At 40.2% G+C, this 17,809-nt stretch overlaps 1 protein-coding gene across 2 annotated transcripts in view; it reads left to right on the top strand.

The window, feature by feature from the left end:
* SHQ1 (SHQ1, H/ACA ribonucleoprotein assembly factor) overlaps positions 1-13,226 on the top strand; it is a 53,510-nt gene extending 40,284 nt beyond the window's left edge. For both annotated transcript variants that reach the window (XM_032985677.2, XM_042799583.1), the window contains exon 12: positions 11,637-13,226. In XM_032985677.2, the coding sequence (XP_032841568.2) occupies positions 11,637-12,285 (649 nt within the window). In that variant the 3' untranslated portion in view covers positions 12,286-13,226. The remainder of the gene's footprint in view (positions 1-11,636) is intronic.
* The last annotated feature ends 4,583 nt before the right edge of the window (positions 13,227-17,809 follow it).

The raw sequence follows: 17,809 nt of genomic DNA, 5'->3' as shown, positions 1-17,809 counted from the left end.
TGCAATATACTGATGTAAGAGGCTTAAAGCAAAACACTGTTTGCCCTGAAGGCTGAAAAAGGTGATGGACAGGTGGATATAATTCCAGAGATTCCCCTTTATATGTATTTCAGCAAGCCCTGTAAAACATGGATTTTTAACAAGGGATTTAATCCCTCCTCCCAGCTGCTAGCGGCAGTTCCCTTTGATGTTTTTCCTCTCCTTTCTTCTGTTGTTTTCTTTTTTCTATTTATTCCATCACTTTTCTATAGCTCATATTCCTTCAGGCTGTATCTGAGCGCACCTTGCTGTGGGTAGAGAAGGCAAAGAAGAAAGCCATTTTTTTTTTCCCCCTCAGGCTACTGCTTTGATTTTTCAAAGTTGTTGGGAGGCAGTTTCTATCTGCCTACAGAAGGGTCAGTGATCTGTGTCATGTCTTTTCAGTCAGCACATCTCAGCTGACTCTTCTGCTGTTTTGACTAGGGGAAGGATGAGCTTGTGTGGTTGTTGCCTTTCGAAGCAGGCGGAGTGTGCAGCTGTGATCAAAGTGGGAAAGGGATCTGCAGGCTGATAACATCTTCCTGTTTTGTTTCCAACCTTGTCAGTAGCTGGCTTGGTCTCTTCCACCTGCCTCTTGCAGTGATTGCCCCATAAATTTCAATACAGAAGGTGGAATGAGAGAGAAAAAATGTTCAATGAAATTATAAGGTAGTCCATGGCCTCATGCCCACTCCCCACTATTCCCTGGGGATTCCTTCTTGCAAGCACTGGGCAGTGTGGGTCAGCTAAGTGATGCTACATGCCTGGCCTGCAAGCTTCCCTGTTGTGGTCAGGAAGCCAGATCTGCAACCAATTCAGTGGAGTGCAGTGGTATTATTATTATTCTAATTATTCATAAGAGGCATGATCATGCTCTAGAGCATCTGATACTAGGTGCCCTACAAACATAACGCGGTGTGTGGGGAAGAAGATGGCAGCAGGCTGTTCAGTCTAGGCCCTTGCAGAAATCTGCTTTCCTGCCAGGAATTTGCAAGATACTCAGATTTGGTGCCTTTTTATGTTTGGGTTGTGTAAGTTGAAAATGGACTGTGAGTGGGAAGGCTACAGGTGGTGTTTGCCCTTCAAGTGTTAAGGATGACAGAAGCAATGGAGCAGTGTCAGAGTTAAAACTCACATTGACCTCACTAGGACTTTTGTTGTTTGGTGGATAAATTCCATTGTAAAGGGGTAGGATCATGTTGGAGTAAGGTGTTTGCAATTGTACCTTGGAACCTGTCTGTTGTCATTGTTCTTGTTATTTTTGTAATATGCAGCCAATACTTACTATCACATTATAAAATCTGTTCCTTTCTCTGTGTCTGTTTTGTGATGAGTTACCTATTCATCTTTCATTATTTGTATTTATTATATATAACTTTAGAAGCTGTGCCACTGTTAGGTGTTTGGACTGGCTGCAACTTACTGAAGCTATTTTGGCAACAATGAGCTGCTTCGAAGCTCAGTTAAAGTATTCTTAAAACATACAAATACTGTTCAGTTTCTTTTTATAGTCCAATATTAATTCTAAGTCTGTTTTCTCTTATGAATATTTTCATAATATCATCTACATAAGCTGTCCGTGTTATGTTTGGTTTCAATGTATCAAAAAGACCAAGTAATGAACGTAAGATGTTACACTGGAAAGCTTCATTTTTTTTTTTAAATATTTATAAATGTAAAGTTCAACTCATGCAGTATTTAGATTCATTATGAAAGAAGCACTGTGGAATTTCAGAACAAATATGGAGGTAAAGTCACTTGAAAAATTCAGACTTATTAACATAAAAGAAGTCATTTAAGTTGAAAAGATGGTGATATGTTTTATTTGATTTATGGTTAACAAACTGTAATACTTTAAGCTATGTAGATAGCGGTTCATGTTTACAAGATTGCAAGATGGATTGTGGTGTAAGTATATCACTTCCTTAGTTTCAGAATTCATGTAATGCCCTTTGAAAGCCAGAATTTCAAGATGAAAGCATTTTATGTTCCCCTTAAACCCATTGGATTCTTCCACATCAGCCACTGGTTTATGGTGCAGGACTGCTTTCTGTCACCTGAAGCTAAATGGTGGGTTTCTCTTGTCAAAAGTAGTCCCTTTATGCTGGATTTCTGCCCTTCTAATCCTGTCAGTTTAAAATGGTGGCATCTTGCTTACAGGGAGATGTGTTTTCCAGACTTCTTTCTGAACCCAGTACTCCCTTTTTTATAGTGTGGTTTTCCTGTATTTAAGATAAAGATTTGGTGTGCAGTGAATGGTTTTCCAGTCTCTGCTTTGTCTGATGTCTACAAGGGAGGGAGGGGGAAAAAAAAGATTGTATAAACTTCCTCCAAACCCAAGCTTTGTGCCCAAACCTATTCACCACATCCTTTGACACCTCCACCAGGCAAGAGGCAGCGTTTGCGGTAGCTGGGCTTAGTTGGTTGGTGCATGCACACCGTGGCCTCCTACCAAGCAAATACACAATAGCTGTGTTCTGCCGGCCTTTTCTCACGAGGATCGTTATTTATACCTCTGCTTATGTGCATGAAATATGTAGGAATGTAAAGATGTTTTTTAAAACTCCAGTTGCTCTTAAGTTTGATTGAAGTTGCCTGGTGTTTCCAAGAGTTGTCGGAAAGGAAATAAGTAACAGTACGTGTAGACATGGACAGTTTAGCTGTGTAAACCTAAGTTATTTAGGCTGAAAATCTGAATCCATCTTCTTGAGAAACGGAAAGAATGAATTTTTACCTGCAGTTGCATAAAATATCTTGAATAGACTGAGCACACTTTATTATAGCAGCTGGCTTTTCATAAGGAAAGGTAGAAATTAAGCAGTCTTTAGTGCTGTGTTGTGGAGATGGTTTGTTTCTTTCCTGTGAAGACAGTGGTTAATCTAGTACTAAATCATGTGAACAAATGTGTTTATTTTTGTTGAGTTTACACTCATCTGTCTGTCCTTTGCTGCAGATAATGTAGAAGATCGGTTAAATTTAGGTCAATTTTTATCTGAGTCCTGAAGAAAATGGTCCTGTTTCTGCTTCACTAACACATTAAATTCAGCTTTGTTCTTGTATTATCTTCCATATAAATTGATCAGAGCTAATGAGATTTTAATGGAGTTATTTATTAGTTCTGCCTCTTACTATAAAAATATATACTAAACTAAGCACATGGAACTGTTGAATGGTGCTGTCTGTGTTTGTCTTGCTGGCTGTTAATTGTACTACCTATTCTGTGATTCTTTCAGCCCTTAGAAGCCGGGTAGGGTTATGTTGAGCTAACCAGCTAATAAAGGCTGGAAAGTGATTTAGTAAAGGCTGCATATTGTTCTTTCTGTTTAACTGATATAATAAGGAATTTTGAGGGTAGAGGTGCCATTTTTGAAAAGAGATGTAAAATGGGTTTTAGACTTCTTTGTTCATTAGGAACCTATGGTATTTTCTGTGCATGTCACAAGTATAAAAGAATATTATCTGTGCTCTTCTGAATGAGGGCCTTCTGTTTCCATGAAAGGGTTGTCCTGTGGTTCAGGTGCTGTGTGTATTTTCTTTTCCACTTCATGCCTTAAACTTCATGGTAGTATTGTTATGCTTTCTTAAGCTTTAGCCATGTTTCACTGTAGAGAATAGTTGTGTTCCCAGAGCTGGGTGAAATAAAATCTCTGCATAGTTTCCCCAATCTTGTGGGGAATTGGGATAAAAGAGTGTATAAGGTACTTTGCAGTAAAAACAATGTAAAATGAGGTTTATTGTCACAGTCTGTAATACAACAGTGTGTACAGATAGGCAAAGCGATCATCATTCTCTGTTAACATTTACCAAGACTGGGCTTTCTGCTGTAAATTTCTTTCAGAACTTAATTTGGAGTATTTTTGTTCACTGATTCTGAGCTTGCCTTTTCAAAACTATTTCGCTACGGTTGGAGGTCATTGACTAGTGTATAACTTGAAGCACTCATTAGAAATAACCTTGAAAGTGAATAAGAAATGGTGAAATATGGCATCTCATATAAAACACATGCTGAAAGGTGTAATTGAGTCTTAGTCTCTTATCTCCAGGCAGATTCCAAGGCTCATGTTCTTTTGTAACCCATGACTTTTAAAGAGTAGTTCTGTGAAATGGATGGTGTATTTAGTGTGATGATTTTCTTATTGCAGCTAAATGTCCATTTGTAAGGATTCTTTTCCTGAACTGGAAGATTTTTTTGAAGTCTGCTTTTGCGTTCAATGCCATCATCATCATCGCTTCTATGTTTTTACTAGTCAGGGTTGAGCAAACCTAGACTCTTTCATGTCTTTAATGTTTTAGTAAAATCAAATTGTCTTTCAATTCTGTATCATAAGAATTAAATAATTATATTGTTTTTTTGCTTTCTAGCTGTTTGAAATTTTATGTCAAGTGTGGAGGGATGTTTGACTTCATTAGTTGCATTTCTGAAGGAAGCATGCTGCTGTTGGTGTAAAGCCCTGAAGTTTAAGTTATGTTACAGTAATTCAAGAGTATGTGTGTCTCCCCTAGGTCATCATCCACCCCTGAGTGTCAGAATATGCTGTTCTGGTGACTTGTGCTGCCTAACACGGTGAACTCAGTTACCAGCTTCAAGATACTTTCCCCAAAGACCAACAGTTCAGTTGCTCAAGCAGCTGTGCAGGACTAGATAGAAGCTGCCATCTGAATTTTAGATTGAGGAACAAGTTATTCTCTTCTCAAGCATATATAAGAATGGTTGGATATTTGTCAGCTATGTCATTCTTCTATGAGCTTACTTTCTTATCTTTTGATATCATGTTTGGTTGTAACTTGTTGAGCCTTCTGCTTTGAGAGAGCATAAGCAGTAGACTTACTGCCATAGGGATATTAATTTTCATCAATATCATGACAGAGATCCTGTGGGAAGTTAATATTGTCATTATCAAGGGACTGAACATGGAACTTTTCATACCCCTTGTGTCTGGGCAGGTAAGACTTGGGCTGGAAGACAGTGGTGGATGGAATCCAGCAAGGACTACTCCGGGTGGGGGAAAAAGACGATCTGAAGGGTCTGGAGAGTCTGGCCCTTTTGCAGGTGTCCTTTTGTTCACCAGTGACAGCCCATGCATAAACATCAGTGAAATCCTATTGCAGTCTGTCCTCAATCGGTCTTATGGCAAGGCAGAAAACTTCATTATTCCTTATAGTTTAACTGACGTTTCAATGTCTTGCTGATATGAATTTACCTGTTCTCTATAGCTGAACTGCTGAGGCTCTACTTTGGGATAATATCTAGTGATACCTGAGATAGTATTAGCCCTAGAATTGTCTTAATACTTACGATGCCTCTGGCTAAAAGAATAATTGTGGGAAATTGTAAGCAGTGCTGCCAGGTGTGTAATTTGGAACACATTTTAAGTGGTTATACTCTTGGCTGGTTGTATTGCTTGTTACCTAATCTGTTTTATCTAAGAAAGAGTGTTTCTGTGAAACTTTCTCTCCTAAGTCTGAGTTTTGCCAGGCCTGATTGAGAAAAGTAGTTTAAGTATAGACTGATGCGCTCTCCTTAAACTTGGTAGCTTCTCATATAGTAAATGTGTAAAAATAAGGCAGTTAGGAATACCATGCGATCCAGCAGACAGAAAGCCTTTTGCTTAGTGCAACAGCTTTACTATTAGATGGATCCTCTGTGTCCAGAGCTCCTGTTGAGTTGAGATAAGTTAAATAACTGCCCTCTTTATATTTTTCAGGCTTGCTGACTGGCACAGCATGCTGCTAGTTTGTATTTGAATGCATCTCAAGGAATTGTAGGCCTACCAGGGGATGGCTGCTTGGCAATGAGACAGGCCCATTTTCATATTTGGTAGAACCTACGACACTGCAAAGGCATGTCTGCACTTGAAGTATCTACTGTTTCTTTGAGACTTGTTTATCTTGCCTGTAAGGCTTAAAGATAATTAACGTAAAGTGTTTTACATTTAAAACAGGGCTTGTCAGCTCTGTGGAGCCAAGTTAGAGCACTGCCAGCATGGAGGACTGATTCCCATTGTAACACAGTGAATAGGCCCTAATCACATTTGATCAGCATATAACAAGACTTTAGTTGGTTCCAAGATTAGTTAGGTTCCAGCTTGGTTCCAAGACCAGTTAGGTCACATTCAAACACTGTGCTGGTAACCAAAGCTGTTGTCAGTGTTTTGGATGCACAGGTTCCTGTGCTTTGCTGACTTTGTGTTGTGCTTGGGCAAGAATAGCTCAATCTGCCATGACAGTACTTGTGCACCATACACTGACTTGATTGTGATTGAGCTGGAGTAGATAATAAGAAAATTCTGTTGCATTTTGCCATGTCTTACACCTAGTTTACACTGTGTATTTCAGAACAGTGGATGTTTGTATACATCTGTGAAATGCAAAGCCAAACTTCTGAGGCAGTAGAAATAATCCTTCTATTGTTTACAAAAACAAAGCATGCTAGAGCTTGTGCCTGTACAAGAAAAGTAACTTTTCATTCCACAGTGAAATGTTACTGACTCCTGCTTTGAATGGCTGTGCTGCCAATTTGACTATTTACTCCCATGTTTGCAAATACTCTGCACAGTGTTTTAGATATGTAACTCCCATGCTATGATCGAGTATGCAGTGCCACCCGTCATACAGAATGAGGAGCAGAATGCTGATTTTCATATTTTCAAGTTCTTGTTGTTTGTTTGTTTTTTTAACATAACTGAACTGCTAAAGCAAGAGAATGGGATCTAAGGCAAGTACCAACCAGATGGAAAGGCCTGGCCCATTAACACTTTTTCTTTAAACCTTTTCCTTTTGTAGTGCTCTTTCTGACTGATGGACATAGTATGCTGAAGCATAATTACTTATTTTTATTTTAACATTTAGGAAAAAGTGGAGAATTTTGTGGCTGGATATATCCCCAAGGTCCTGCATTTACTTTTTATGGCTAGGTTGACTTTTGTCTTTCCTTCCAGCTTATGTTAAATCTTCCTTGGAAACAATCAAATCCCTAATAGATATATTCTATGAGACCTTTTTCTTATAGCTCTGTGTTCTGGAGATAACAACTGTCTTGATTCATCAGGTCCTAGTGCTCTCTTTTCTCCTTGGAACAGAAGGTAGAAGTGGAGCTCATAGGAGCACTGGTCTTTAAATGGAGAAGTTGTCTCCTGCTCTCTTCCCCCCCTGACTGCTGGTTGTGTCTCAGCACTGCAGTCAGTCCCTGTCACCATCACTGCATGCTGCCACAGGTGGGCTTTGCTGGAAGCTGGTAATGATTTCCCTTTTCTGTTGCCACAATCTTTTTTTTTTTTTAACTTGTTTTATCCATCTCCCTTTATTTGCTAAATATTCTTTGTTCTTTTCACCCCAGTTTTACACTTTTATAATCTGAAACGTGTGAAACGACTTTTTTTCTTCTACTAGCACATAGAGAAACTCTCCTGTGCCTAGATTACAATAGTTTGTCTTGAAATTTTAATTCCAGACTACATGGACAAGCCCTGAACTGCCTCTGTTGTTACCTGTTCCTCAAAGCTATACATTAAACAAAACATGCATCTGATCAGTTTAACCTGTAATTAAACATTTTCTTTAAGCAACTGACATCTTGATAACTAATAATTATCATGTGTAGCACCTTTAAAGCCTATTATGCATGTTTATGTAAGAACACTATTACCATAATAATAAGATATCATTACCACAAATATGCATACTGAATGAGCATGTCTTAAAGTAATCATGCAATTCCATTAATCATACTTGAAAAATTAAAGTATTTGCTGTCTAATCTCTAAAATACTACTCAAAAGATTTTGGAAGCAGCAGGACCTGTTTACTGCAAGTCTCTAATACGTGATATCTCATTTCTGGTGTCTCATTTTTGTTTCCTGAATTGTTGCTTATCTTTCAGCTAGGAGAATCGTTCGCTCAGAGACCCACAGCCTCCCATTGAAAGCATTTCCATGCTCTGATTTTTATGCCGTTTCCTTGTTTTTTGTCCAGGGAGCACTGCCACCTTTTCTTAAGGCTGATGTGAAATGCACTCCTGAAACTCAGTTCTCCTTGAAATAAGATAATTGCCTTAAACAAGATGGACTGATAGCTAATTGTAATTCAGTTAGTCCCTTGCACAGAGGAAGGGGAAAAAAAAAAAAGCAGCAAGCTGTTCAGAAGGTGCTCTTTTTTACTTTTAATAGAAGATTGGAAAGTTGGGGAGTGGAGTTTTCTGCCTTTATATGTAAATTTGTCAAGAGTGTGTCAGTTTTGAGTTTGTTTCTCATATTGAAATGTCGAGCTCTGTAGACTGTCCATTTTTTTTTTTTTTTTTTCCTGTAAGAGACTTGATGTCCAGAGTGGAAGTTGGGAAGAAACATTTAGCCTACTCAGAAATCTGAGTAACTGAAAAGAGTCTTTTTCATGCTGTTTAAATCAAATACTTGATGTGGCTAAGAGCTGAAAAAAACAGTAAAACAATCTTCTAGTTTTTTAATGATTTAGTAGAAAATTCCTACTGTGGCTGGCCTAACATCATCTTTGGGGCATCGATGCAGAGAAAAAGAAGGTTGTGCAGGTCTGCACGAAGTCTGTGGCCCTTCCCCTTCCCTGAAATGTGCCGGTTGGTAGTTCATGGCCAGTGTCCTTGTGGATGGTGTTGGCAATCACACTGCTCCATGGGCCCACTATGTGAGAGAGCTAAAGCACGGCAGCTGTAGGGGTTAAGGGGATAGATGGAATTGCTGGCCTTTTGCAGGCATTTACTCATCCAAGCAGAGTATCCATTTGAGCTGTTATTGTTAGAAGAGCAGGCTGTTTAATCAATGCTTTTTTTCCTGTAATCCTTTGTAAAGATAAAAAGCATATCATCTGTCAGTAGGTCTATCAAAACTTTTTGGGAAAAAGGACTAAATGTGAAACTTGAAGCCACAGTTGTCTTACAAAATCAGTTATTGTCGTTATTTTGTGTTGTATTTTGATCACTTGGGAGGAAGTAACCCAAAGTTTTCAGACTAAGAACGCCTTTTGCAGTTTTACAGTTGTCCAGGACGGATGTTTGTCTGTAGCTGTCAGGCACCAGCCTTTTCATTCATTCCCTTTGAACTCATTGATAAAAATGCATTTGTGTGTAGAGTAACCAGATGCTTGTTGCTTGAGAGGGGCCATTTTTATCTGTCAGTAGTACCACATCTTATTTAGTAACATAATGCACGTTGAGTCAAATGAGTATATCACTGTATTTTCTTCCTTAACACTTGGCATTAAGTAATCTGGAGCACAGTGAAGTATTTATTAGTGCCAAAAAGTACATGATGCCATACATCTCCTTAATACATGATTCAGTTACGTGATGTGTTTCTATAATGTGTTAACTGCATTATAAGAGAATAATAAAAGAGGAGGAGAGGATTTTAAGGGAGTGGTTTCAAGGACTGAGAGTATCTAACAGGAAAAATGTGCGTGAAAAGTTAGAAGAGCAGAAATAGGGAAAAGTCAAAAAATGCATATAGGATTGGGAGCTAAAGTGACAGACATGATAGAAGAGATGCGAGGACAAACAGGACTTTCAAAATTGATTTTCTATCTATAAAGGCAGTAGTAAAACAGGTAGGTGAGACTGACCTGGAGCTGAAGATGTATCACCAGAGGAAATTGTTGTCCCTACAGTTCTTTGCTAATGGCTGTCAATGAAATTAAAAGGAACTACGTATAAAATGGGTACAAAACAGTGTCCTCTGTCACAAGGCACATTTAGCTTTTGGAGCTCATCATATTCTTGCAGGCTGGCAATAGGGCGGGAAAAAATCTTTATCATATTAATTCTCACAGGGAAAGGAGACACGTGCACACACATACATGCATATAGTTAGAAGGAATGAAAGACTGTTTCAAAAGCAAAGCAAAATACTTTCTGAAAGGGATGTAAACTCTTGTGACTTGGGGTGTAAACCAGCTTCTCACCAATGTGTTCAGGAAGCAAATTTCCCTGCAAGCCAGTTACTCTGTTGTCACCTACCTATAAGGCTTCGTAAACCTTTCCAAGTGTCACTTGACTTCTTTTTCTCCTTTTTACCTATGGAGCAAGGGAGAATGCTTTCTTTGTTCCCAATTAGGTTGGCAATTTGTGAAATTGTCCGTAACTTTTCAAGAAAAAGTCAAGTTCTTGACAAAAATAAAATGGAAATATATCACGAAAAATTAAAATTAGAACAGTGTTAAGTAAGCAGCTTTTTAAAATTTGGTACATGTGTTTATATTGGAGGCTGCTAAGATAATGTTGTGATTTTATTCTTAGCTTTAGATTTTTAAATCCGAGAAATAGAAATTGTTCTCTGTTGCTTCAGTTACTTCTGGGAAACACTTATTTCTTAGTTTTCTAGTCTATGGGTTGAACTAAGCAAGTTTAGTATATTTTCTTCCAAGTTTAGCATTTAAATGTTGCACTGTCTCTGTAAAATGTGTAAGAAGCTGCGCTGAATTTCCCTTCCCCCACTTTTAAATACAATTCCTTTAGGAGGAAAAAAAAAAAATGAAGCGTCTGTGTTATACTGAGTAATTATGCCCCCTGGGAAATAGAATATAAAGATCTTTAAAATCATTCAACTGAGAGAACAAGCACTTTAACTTTTGCCTCGCAGGAGTCATGTATTACATTATCAGCTACTTGCTCCAGTGTCAGTGTGTCATGCCTTGCAGGTTAGCAGGTTTGGCAGAGGAAATGAAACCCAGTCAGTTACTGGAGGATTTATAGTAGACCTGCTGTTGCAGGAAGTGGTGAAAAGTTGATTGATAGTCTGAGGCAAAACTCTACAACAAGAAACAGGATGTATGTTTGTTGTTTTATACCCGTTTTCCCCTCTGCCCCCCCACCTCCATTTCAAGGCACCCTCTTACTTTTTGTTCTCTCTTTTTATAAATCCGTGATGCACTTTTCTGATAAAGCATGTGCTGACTTTAAAACACTTGAGGAAATGGGTATGGCTGTACCTAAGATTTGAAGCTGACATAGCGTGCCTGCTTTATTAGAGTTGTTTATCTAAATGGTCCTGATACTTCTGTTGAATTGTATTTCAGCTGAGTTACAAGTGAAAGGTAAAGCACATCTACTGACAGAGATATTGAACATTTCCCGCTATCATGGGTGCACCAAGCTAGCTGTGAAAGGAGGAAAATATATCACTGGGATGGACCCGATCAGCTATGTGTGTCGGTTCATCTGCATTTAACAGATGTATCTGGAAGGGTAGTTAAACAAAACAATTTTGCTGCATATAAACTTAATCCAGCAAGCCACGTACTGCAGGATTCACTGCTGAGGACAGCAGTCCTGAAAAGGTTTGTTCTGAAATCCATTTTGCCTTACTGTGCGCTGCTGAAACGTCAAAGAAGCATCATCTTTTCCGAAAGCGTCACCGAAGACTTTCAGTAGGATATTGTCTAGCTTTATGGGATAAGTTACCCAAAATAATAGTAATTATGAGTAATTTTGATTTTTCTTCTCCCTGTAGCATCTATTTTTACAATCATAATTGAAGAAGAAAGTTCCTTGTAAACCAAGCGAATAGTAGAAGTGTTTAACATTGGTGTTCTTGTTATCAAATGGGAAAGTTCTGTTTGTAAAGTTAAATAATAATATATCTTGTTCTTGGTTAAAGGTCAAAAAAGTTGGCTGCACTCTCTGACTCCTTGCGGAAAACCACGCTCACTAAGTCCCACATAGGGTTTGAACTAGAAGAGCTGGAAGCAGCAGCAGTGCTGGTACAAGAGGAAGAGAGCGCGTTAAAAGCTGCTGGCACAGTTTCCAAGCAACAGCTGCCTTCCTCTGAGTCGGAGACAAGTGACTCTGAAGAATCAAGCAGTACTTCATCATCTGAGACAGAAGGCTCTGATTCAGATGAGCGAGAGTCCTCAACCAGTGAAGATGGGAAAATAAATTCTGTACAAGGCACACTTCAAGAGGAGAGGACAGCTCCACTTATTGACTGTAATGGATTAAGGCAGGGCACAAACACTTCGACTTTTGAGGTTAGTGACGAAAAATCAAAGGTTTCTTTGCAATCTACATCTGTTCCTGGAAAATTGATAGAAGAATTAGAAAAGCAAATGCACACTGCAATTAGACTTTCAGAACAGCCTGAAGGATTGGCTGCCGCAAGCTGCATTTTACAGGAACAAGAAGAAAACTGTGTATCTGAACCTGACAGATTTTCAAAAGATAGTACTGGGAAGGGAAATTTCTTGGAGGCGACTTCGAAGACAAACCCATTGCTTTTTCTCTGCAGCACAAATGGAGATGAAGCCTGAAGGGACCGTGTTAGATAACATGGTGTGACCCACTAGCAACACAGCTCATTGCTATAGTGGGGGCTTCCCAAGGCTATCCAGAGCTGCAGAAAGAAGTTGGTATTTTTCTTCTTTGTTGTGTTGACAGTCTGGAGGACAAGACTGCTTTGAAAAGAATTGATATTGGCTGTGTGATAGATACCCTCATAGTTAGATTTTTATTTTTCTTCTCTGATTCCACAGTCTCAGATTTGGTTTCTACATGTGGGAATGTGTAATTTCAGTAAATTTCTAGAAACAGGTTTCATGAAGTTTATTTGGTAGTAGAATTATATCCTAATCAAATATAACTGCAGGATCAGAACTGTAGGATCATTTTAGCTGTCTTTAGCTGTTGGGATGTACTTGAAAAATACCCTCATTATGTTTGTATAAATTTGTTTATGACATTTTGCTGCGGTTTTAAATTTTAAAATGCTTTATAGCTAACCACTTCAAAAATAATAGTTATAACTTTAAAAGTTTAAATAATGCTGACAAATTATTTTAATATATATTAAGATTTTCTATTTTTTGTACAAAATAAAGGAAATTTCTTTATCATCAGTGCTAAATAGTAGGGTTATCGCTTATATTTCCACAAGATAGAAATAGCTTATATTACTGCAGCTCTTACATAACTTACTGCAACAGTTTTGCCATGTATTTATTCTTTTGTGCTGTTTTTGAAATGTTTCCACATGTGGACACCGCTGTTTCTCTTTAAGGAACAGAAATCCTAATTATTTCTTATTTCTTTCTCTATATGCTCTTAATATCACCACAGTAATGTTGACCCAAATGAAGAAACAGCAAACCTGTGTTGTCTAGAGCTGGCTTTGTTGTTAGTTATCGCTTAGCTTTGGCCAACTGATTTGCTCCTTTTTGTCTTTATAACATTAAAATAATCCAATTGGTTGATATATTTTGTGCTCATTTCTGTTAACTGTAAATGAGTTCCTGAAATCAGGTGGCTATGCTGCTATTCAGTCTCTACGAAAGGATTTGGGGGGGGGGGCAGGATGGTACATGGCCCACCAGGTTTGATTCAGCAGTTTGACAAAACCAAAGTACTTGATTTGTGCCTCTGGAAGAGCAAGCCATGATTACTCTTCAACCTTTTTACTATTAAAGAGTGTGTAAAAATCCTAAGCTTAAAGACTTATTCCTCACCAATGCTACACCCTGCTGGAAATCAGCAGGCTAGCTCTGTTCCTGTGCTGACTCCTGTTCAGTGAGAACTGCAACCCTGATCTGCCAATATTTTTTATGTTCTTAAATACCTACCAGTCGCTTAATCAGCCTCTGTGTTCTGTTCCCCGGGGGAGGAACCTTTCCCATCTTGCGTGTCAGTGAGCACTTACTCTTCTAAATGCTAGCAATAAAATCTACACTGCAGCTGCAATTATGCAGCATATGTCTGAGAGCGGGGAAAAAAACCGCACTTCAGGGGAAAAAAAAAAAAAAGGTACCCTACTTTCTCTGTCCCCACATCACAGGTATGAACTCTGAAACTTCCTTCAGCTGAACATGGGCTGGAGAAAGCTGTATCAGTACAAGTTAGGAAATACATACTGTGAAAATTGATAGGTATTTGTAATATCCCATGTCTTCAGGTCTTTTGTTGTTTCTTTTTTTCTTTTTGATTCTTCCATTTTGTGGCAGACTGTTGAGATTGTTCCTCTTTCTAACAGACCTGCTTGGTTGCCTCTTCTGGAGTGGGGATAATACCCCTAGTTAATCTTTTTGTTCTTTCCTCTGCATGCCTAGAAGCTTGGTTTCTTTATGCCACTTGTGAGCCTTTTCCATCTGTCTGTGTGAATCCAGTTTGGGTGTAAATACCTTCAGTGTCCATACAACGTGATGCCACAGTAAATGCCAGATGAGAACGTGGCATGCACACAGATGTTAACTCCCAGGTAACTTTGATGTCATTGATGTTCTCACCTTTGAAACCCTGCAGAGCTGAGCTCTGTTTCTGCCTCCCGAAACATACAGGTGCCTGCTCACCTCCTGCAGTTCTGCAGTGTGCTGTCTTTCCTTCTGCTACTCCTCTGCAGGGCTGCACCTGGGGAAACGTGCTGTGGTGTGTTGTACCCTGGGGCCCCTTCGCATTCCCAGGTTCCTTCCCCTTTTGTTCTGTGTTGATGTTCATCGCAGCCTTTTTGCAAAACTGTTTACTGGTTGTGGAGCTGATAATGAAGGTTGGTGGTTATATATTGATTGATAGCAGTTTTATGTGGCCTCTGTAATGGTGGGGTGGGAAGTTTTTCTGTATTGACTGATAAGAATTCCATGTTTGGCTGCATTATCCAGCACACCGAGACTGCTCTGGATGAGCAGTGCCTATATGAAAGAGAAGCCTTGGTTCTCTAAAAAGAATGCACAAAGACACTTTTAAAAGAAAAGTGGAACTCTGTGACCTCGTTTAGCCAAAACTGACGTTTGCCTAATCCATGAACCACAAACACTTGGGAAAAAACCCAGGCCCCTCACCCTCAACCCCTCAATCCCATAAGCGGCTGTGGGTTCTGGAAGAAGTGAATGAACTCCAATAAGGAATCCAGTTTCTGTAGAGGAGCTATTTGGATGATTCCATAGGAATTGTTCTTACACAGGTTTTCCAGGCTGGAAATTGGTTGATATGAGGAACTCAATGTATTTGTAGTCCGTTCTGTTGCTTTTAAAATTCTTCTTGTTTCTAGTGCCACTTCCCGCCCTATCCACCCAAGCTTGTTTGTAGCACAGCCAATACTTTGTTTTAAGGCATTTGTCCCTCATAATTGTAATCAGTGCGAGGAGAAGAGAACTGCAGTGTCTGGACAAAATTCCTACTGAAAATAAGTTTGAATATGAGCTAAACCTGAGAGGGGTAGAACTGTGGCATTTTGCTGGAGGAGGGGAAAGCGGGTTATCTGAGGTGTATGGTGTGCCCTGGGGGAGCGATTAAACAGAGCTATAATTTGCTTAACGTCTTGGTTTTGATCAGTTACCTTTATATTAGCGATTTAGGTTAAATAGAGCGGTTTGTCCTGACCTTCTGTTGTGGCAGTGGTGCAGTGCTTCCCCGAAGCCAACTGCGGTGGCCGTGGGAGGATGGCTCCAGTTAACATCCTGCTGCTTCGCCGTCACAGCAGAGTGTCACCGGGACAGCACCAACCTCCGTTCCTACCCAGACCCAAGCGAAGGTGATGGCAAGGTCTCGCTCCCAGCCCCGCACCTTCGCAGAGGTGTTTGTGAGCTGTCCTTACAGAAGCTGCTCTCCCCCGGGGGAGTGAACAGCAGGAGCAGCCTGGATCCTTGCCTGAGGCCCTGGGAGAGTCTGTCCTCCCCCCTCGCTGCTGCCTGGAGTGCTGCTCCTGCCGCAGAGAGGGATCTGCAGGCCCCTGTCTGTGCTCTCGTGGCACCCGTGCCAGCCCTGCTGCCTGGAGCTGCCAACAGCCCTGGTAAACGAGAACGACACCAACTCTGGTGCTCTCCAGCCTTGGCTCTGCTGCTTGGTGGGACTGAGGGGGCAGCACGACCTGTGTGTGCGGAGGGAGGGAGTCCCCTGCGTGCCGGAGCTGGCTCTGAAAGAGCAGAGATGCACATGTGTTAGACAGGGAGACGCTTGTTCAGGTAGTGCTTTAAGAATAAAATGTTAAAAGCAACAAGTGAAGTACTGGGAGCAATCAATAATTAAACCTTTTTTTTCTGCCCCCCTCCTTTTTCTCGATGGGGACTGCCACCCACAGAACATTCCCACCTTTTCATTTCTTTCCCCAACAAAAAAACCTGCTGCTGAATTGATTAAATAATTGGTTTCTTTTTTTTCCTCCTCCAGTCCTTTTAAATTCCAGCCAGCTTTCTGAAAAGTTTGTAAAGGCTTTGCTCTATATCAAAAGAAAAAAGCATCGATTAGACTTGATTTACTACAGTAAATGATAAATATGGCAAAGAAATTGATTCACAGCACTGGAGTGAAGGGGCCAGGCAACCCTCCGCCGTTGACACAGCTGAATATTGTCAAAGCCCGCACCGACTGTCTCAAGGCTGGAGAAAACAAACAGGGAAACACATGTCAAACAGATAAATAGCTCTGCTGTTTAGAGCTTTCCGTGGAGGCTATTTGTCTCCAAGATAAGGAAGAATGCACTCCAGAGCTGTGAGGAGATAAGCTGGGAGAACAAAATGCGTATGGAACTGCTGTGGTTGTACTTGGACATACGGACGACATAAGGCAGGAACCCCCAGCCCAGGGCTCTCTACAGCGAGCGGGGTACAGCACCCAGGGGAATGGCTGACGTGAACTTGCAAACTTATTTTCTTAAATATTTCGGCAGTGGATGATACTTACACCATTACAGCATACAAACAAATGGCATTAATGTTGTCGTAGCAAGTCACTAATTTCAAGTATTTTCTGAGCCTGTCATGGATCCATTTCTCTCCTTTTTAGTGGTAAGTGGGCTGCAGCCTGTGGTTATGTGGGCATGTGTGAGGCATGATTTTGCACTGACACAATAAATTTGGATTTATAGTATAGTGGTACCCATAAATCATACTATTTTTATATTTCTTAGGTTTTGGGGAAGTGACAGTACCGTTTCCACAAGTGCTGCATTTGGAGACCTGACTTAGATTGTATCTGAAATGCGTTTGGTAATGTTGGCTTGCATTTTGTTAAAAATTTTCTCTTATTCAAAACCTGAAATACAATTCAGGACAGTTGGTGGCATTTTGAGGATGCTTAAGGACAAGAACAAAAGCTGTGTCCCTTAGGTGAGGACTGACATGTTGGAAGAGCTCCACGGAGGACGATAGCTCTGACTCAGGAGCCGGTCATTTCTGTGGGAGAAGCTTCCTTTAGGTAGGCAGTGGTGGTTAGTGATTAGCATGGAAAAGAACAGAAAGTTTCGAGTTGATAAACCAGCAAAGTCAGCCAGGTGGTAACTTTACTAACCAGTAACCCCAGGAGCTCAGTGTCCAGTCCTTCTCTTTGCTGTTGGTGTTCTGAGTGAATTTGCAAATCATTTTCTGTGGTTTCACAGAGGTGCTGGGCCTACCTGAGGAAGGCCCAGACTTTGGAAAGGGATCTCCGAAATACAGTGAAAAGGAAAAAAGCTCAAACCTGATAGTGGAAACTTCTTTCTCTGCTACTGACTTGGATTAAGCAAGGGCAATAGGCTAAAATCTACCATTTTTGATGTATTTTTAAATACCTTTCTCTGTATCTGTCAGAGTATCTGACTCAAGGCCTTGGGAGCTGTGGTTTTCACCCACCCCAACTGGAGTCACTGCTCCTCTAAACTCCTGAAAATTAGACAAACCTGGCCAAAATTTGATGCCAGAAACCTCCTTAAAAACTGTGACAAAAGTATGTGTCTGGAAGCTTCGCTCTCTGTTCCACTGTGTATTGATACTCTCTAAAACAGACATCTTAAGCCCTCTGTCTGGGGGGATCTATGAGGCCTCATTGCCACTTGGACAATACTTTGGTGGTTGTCTTTTGGAAAGGTCCTGTTCT

This window comes from Tyto alba, unplaced genomic scaffold (genome assembly GCF_018691265.1).
Source record: "Tyto alba isolate M040663 unplaced genomic scaffold, T.alba_DEE_v4.0 Super-Scaffold_3, whole genome shotgun sequence".
In the NCBI taxonomy this organism is placed as follows: Eukaryota; Metazoa; Chordata; class Aves; order Strigiformes; family Tytonidae; genus Tyto; species Tyto alba.
This window is presented reverse-complemented; position numbering and strand designations above follow the sequence as displayed.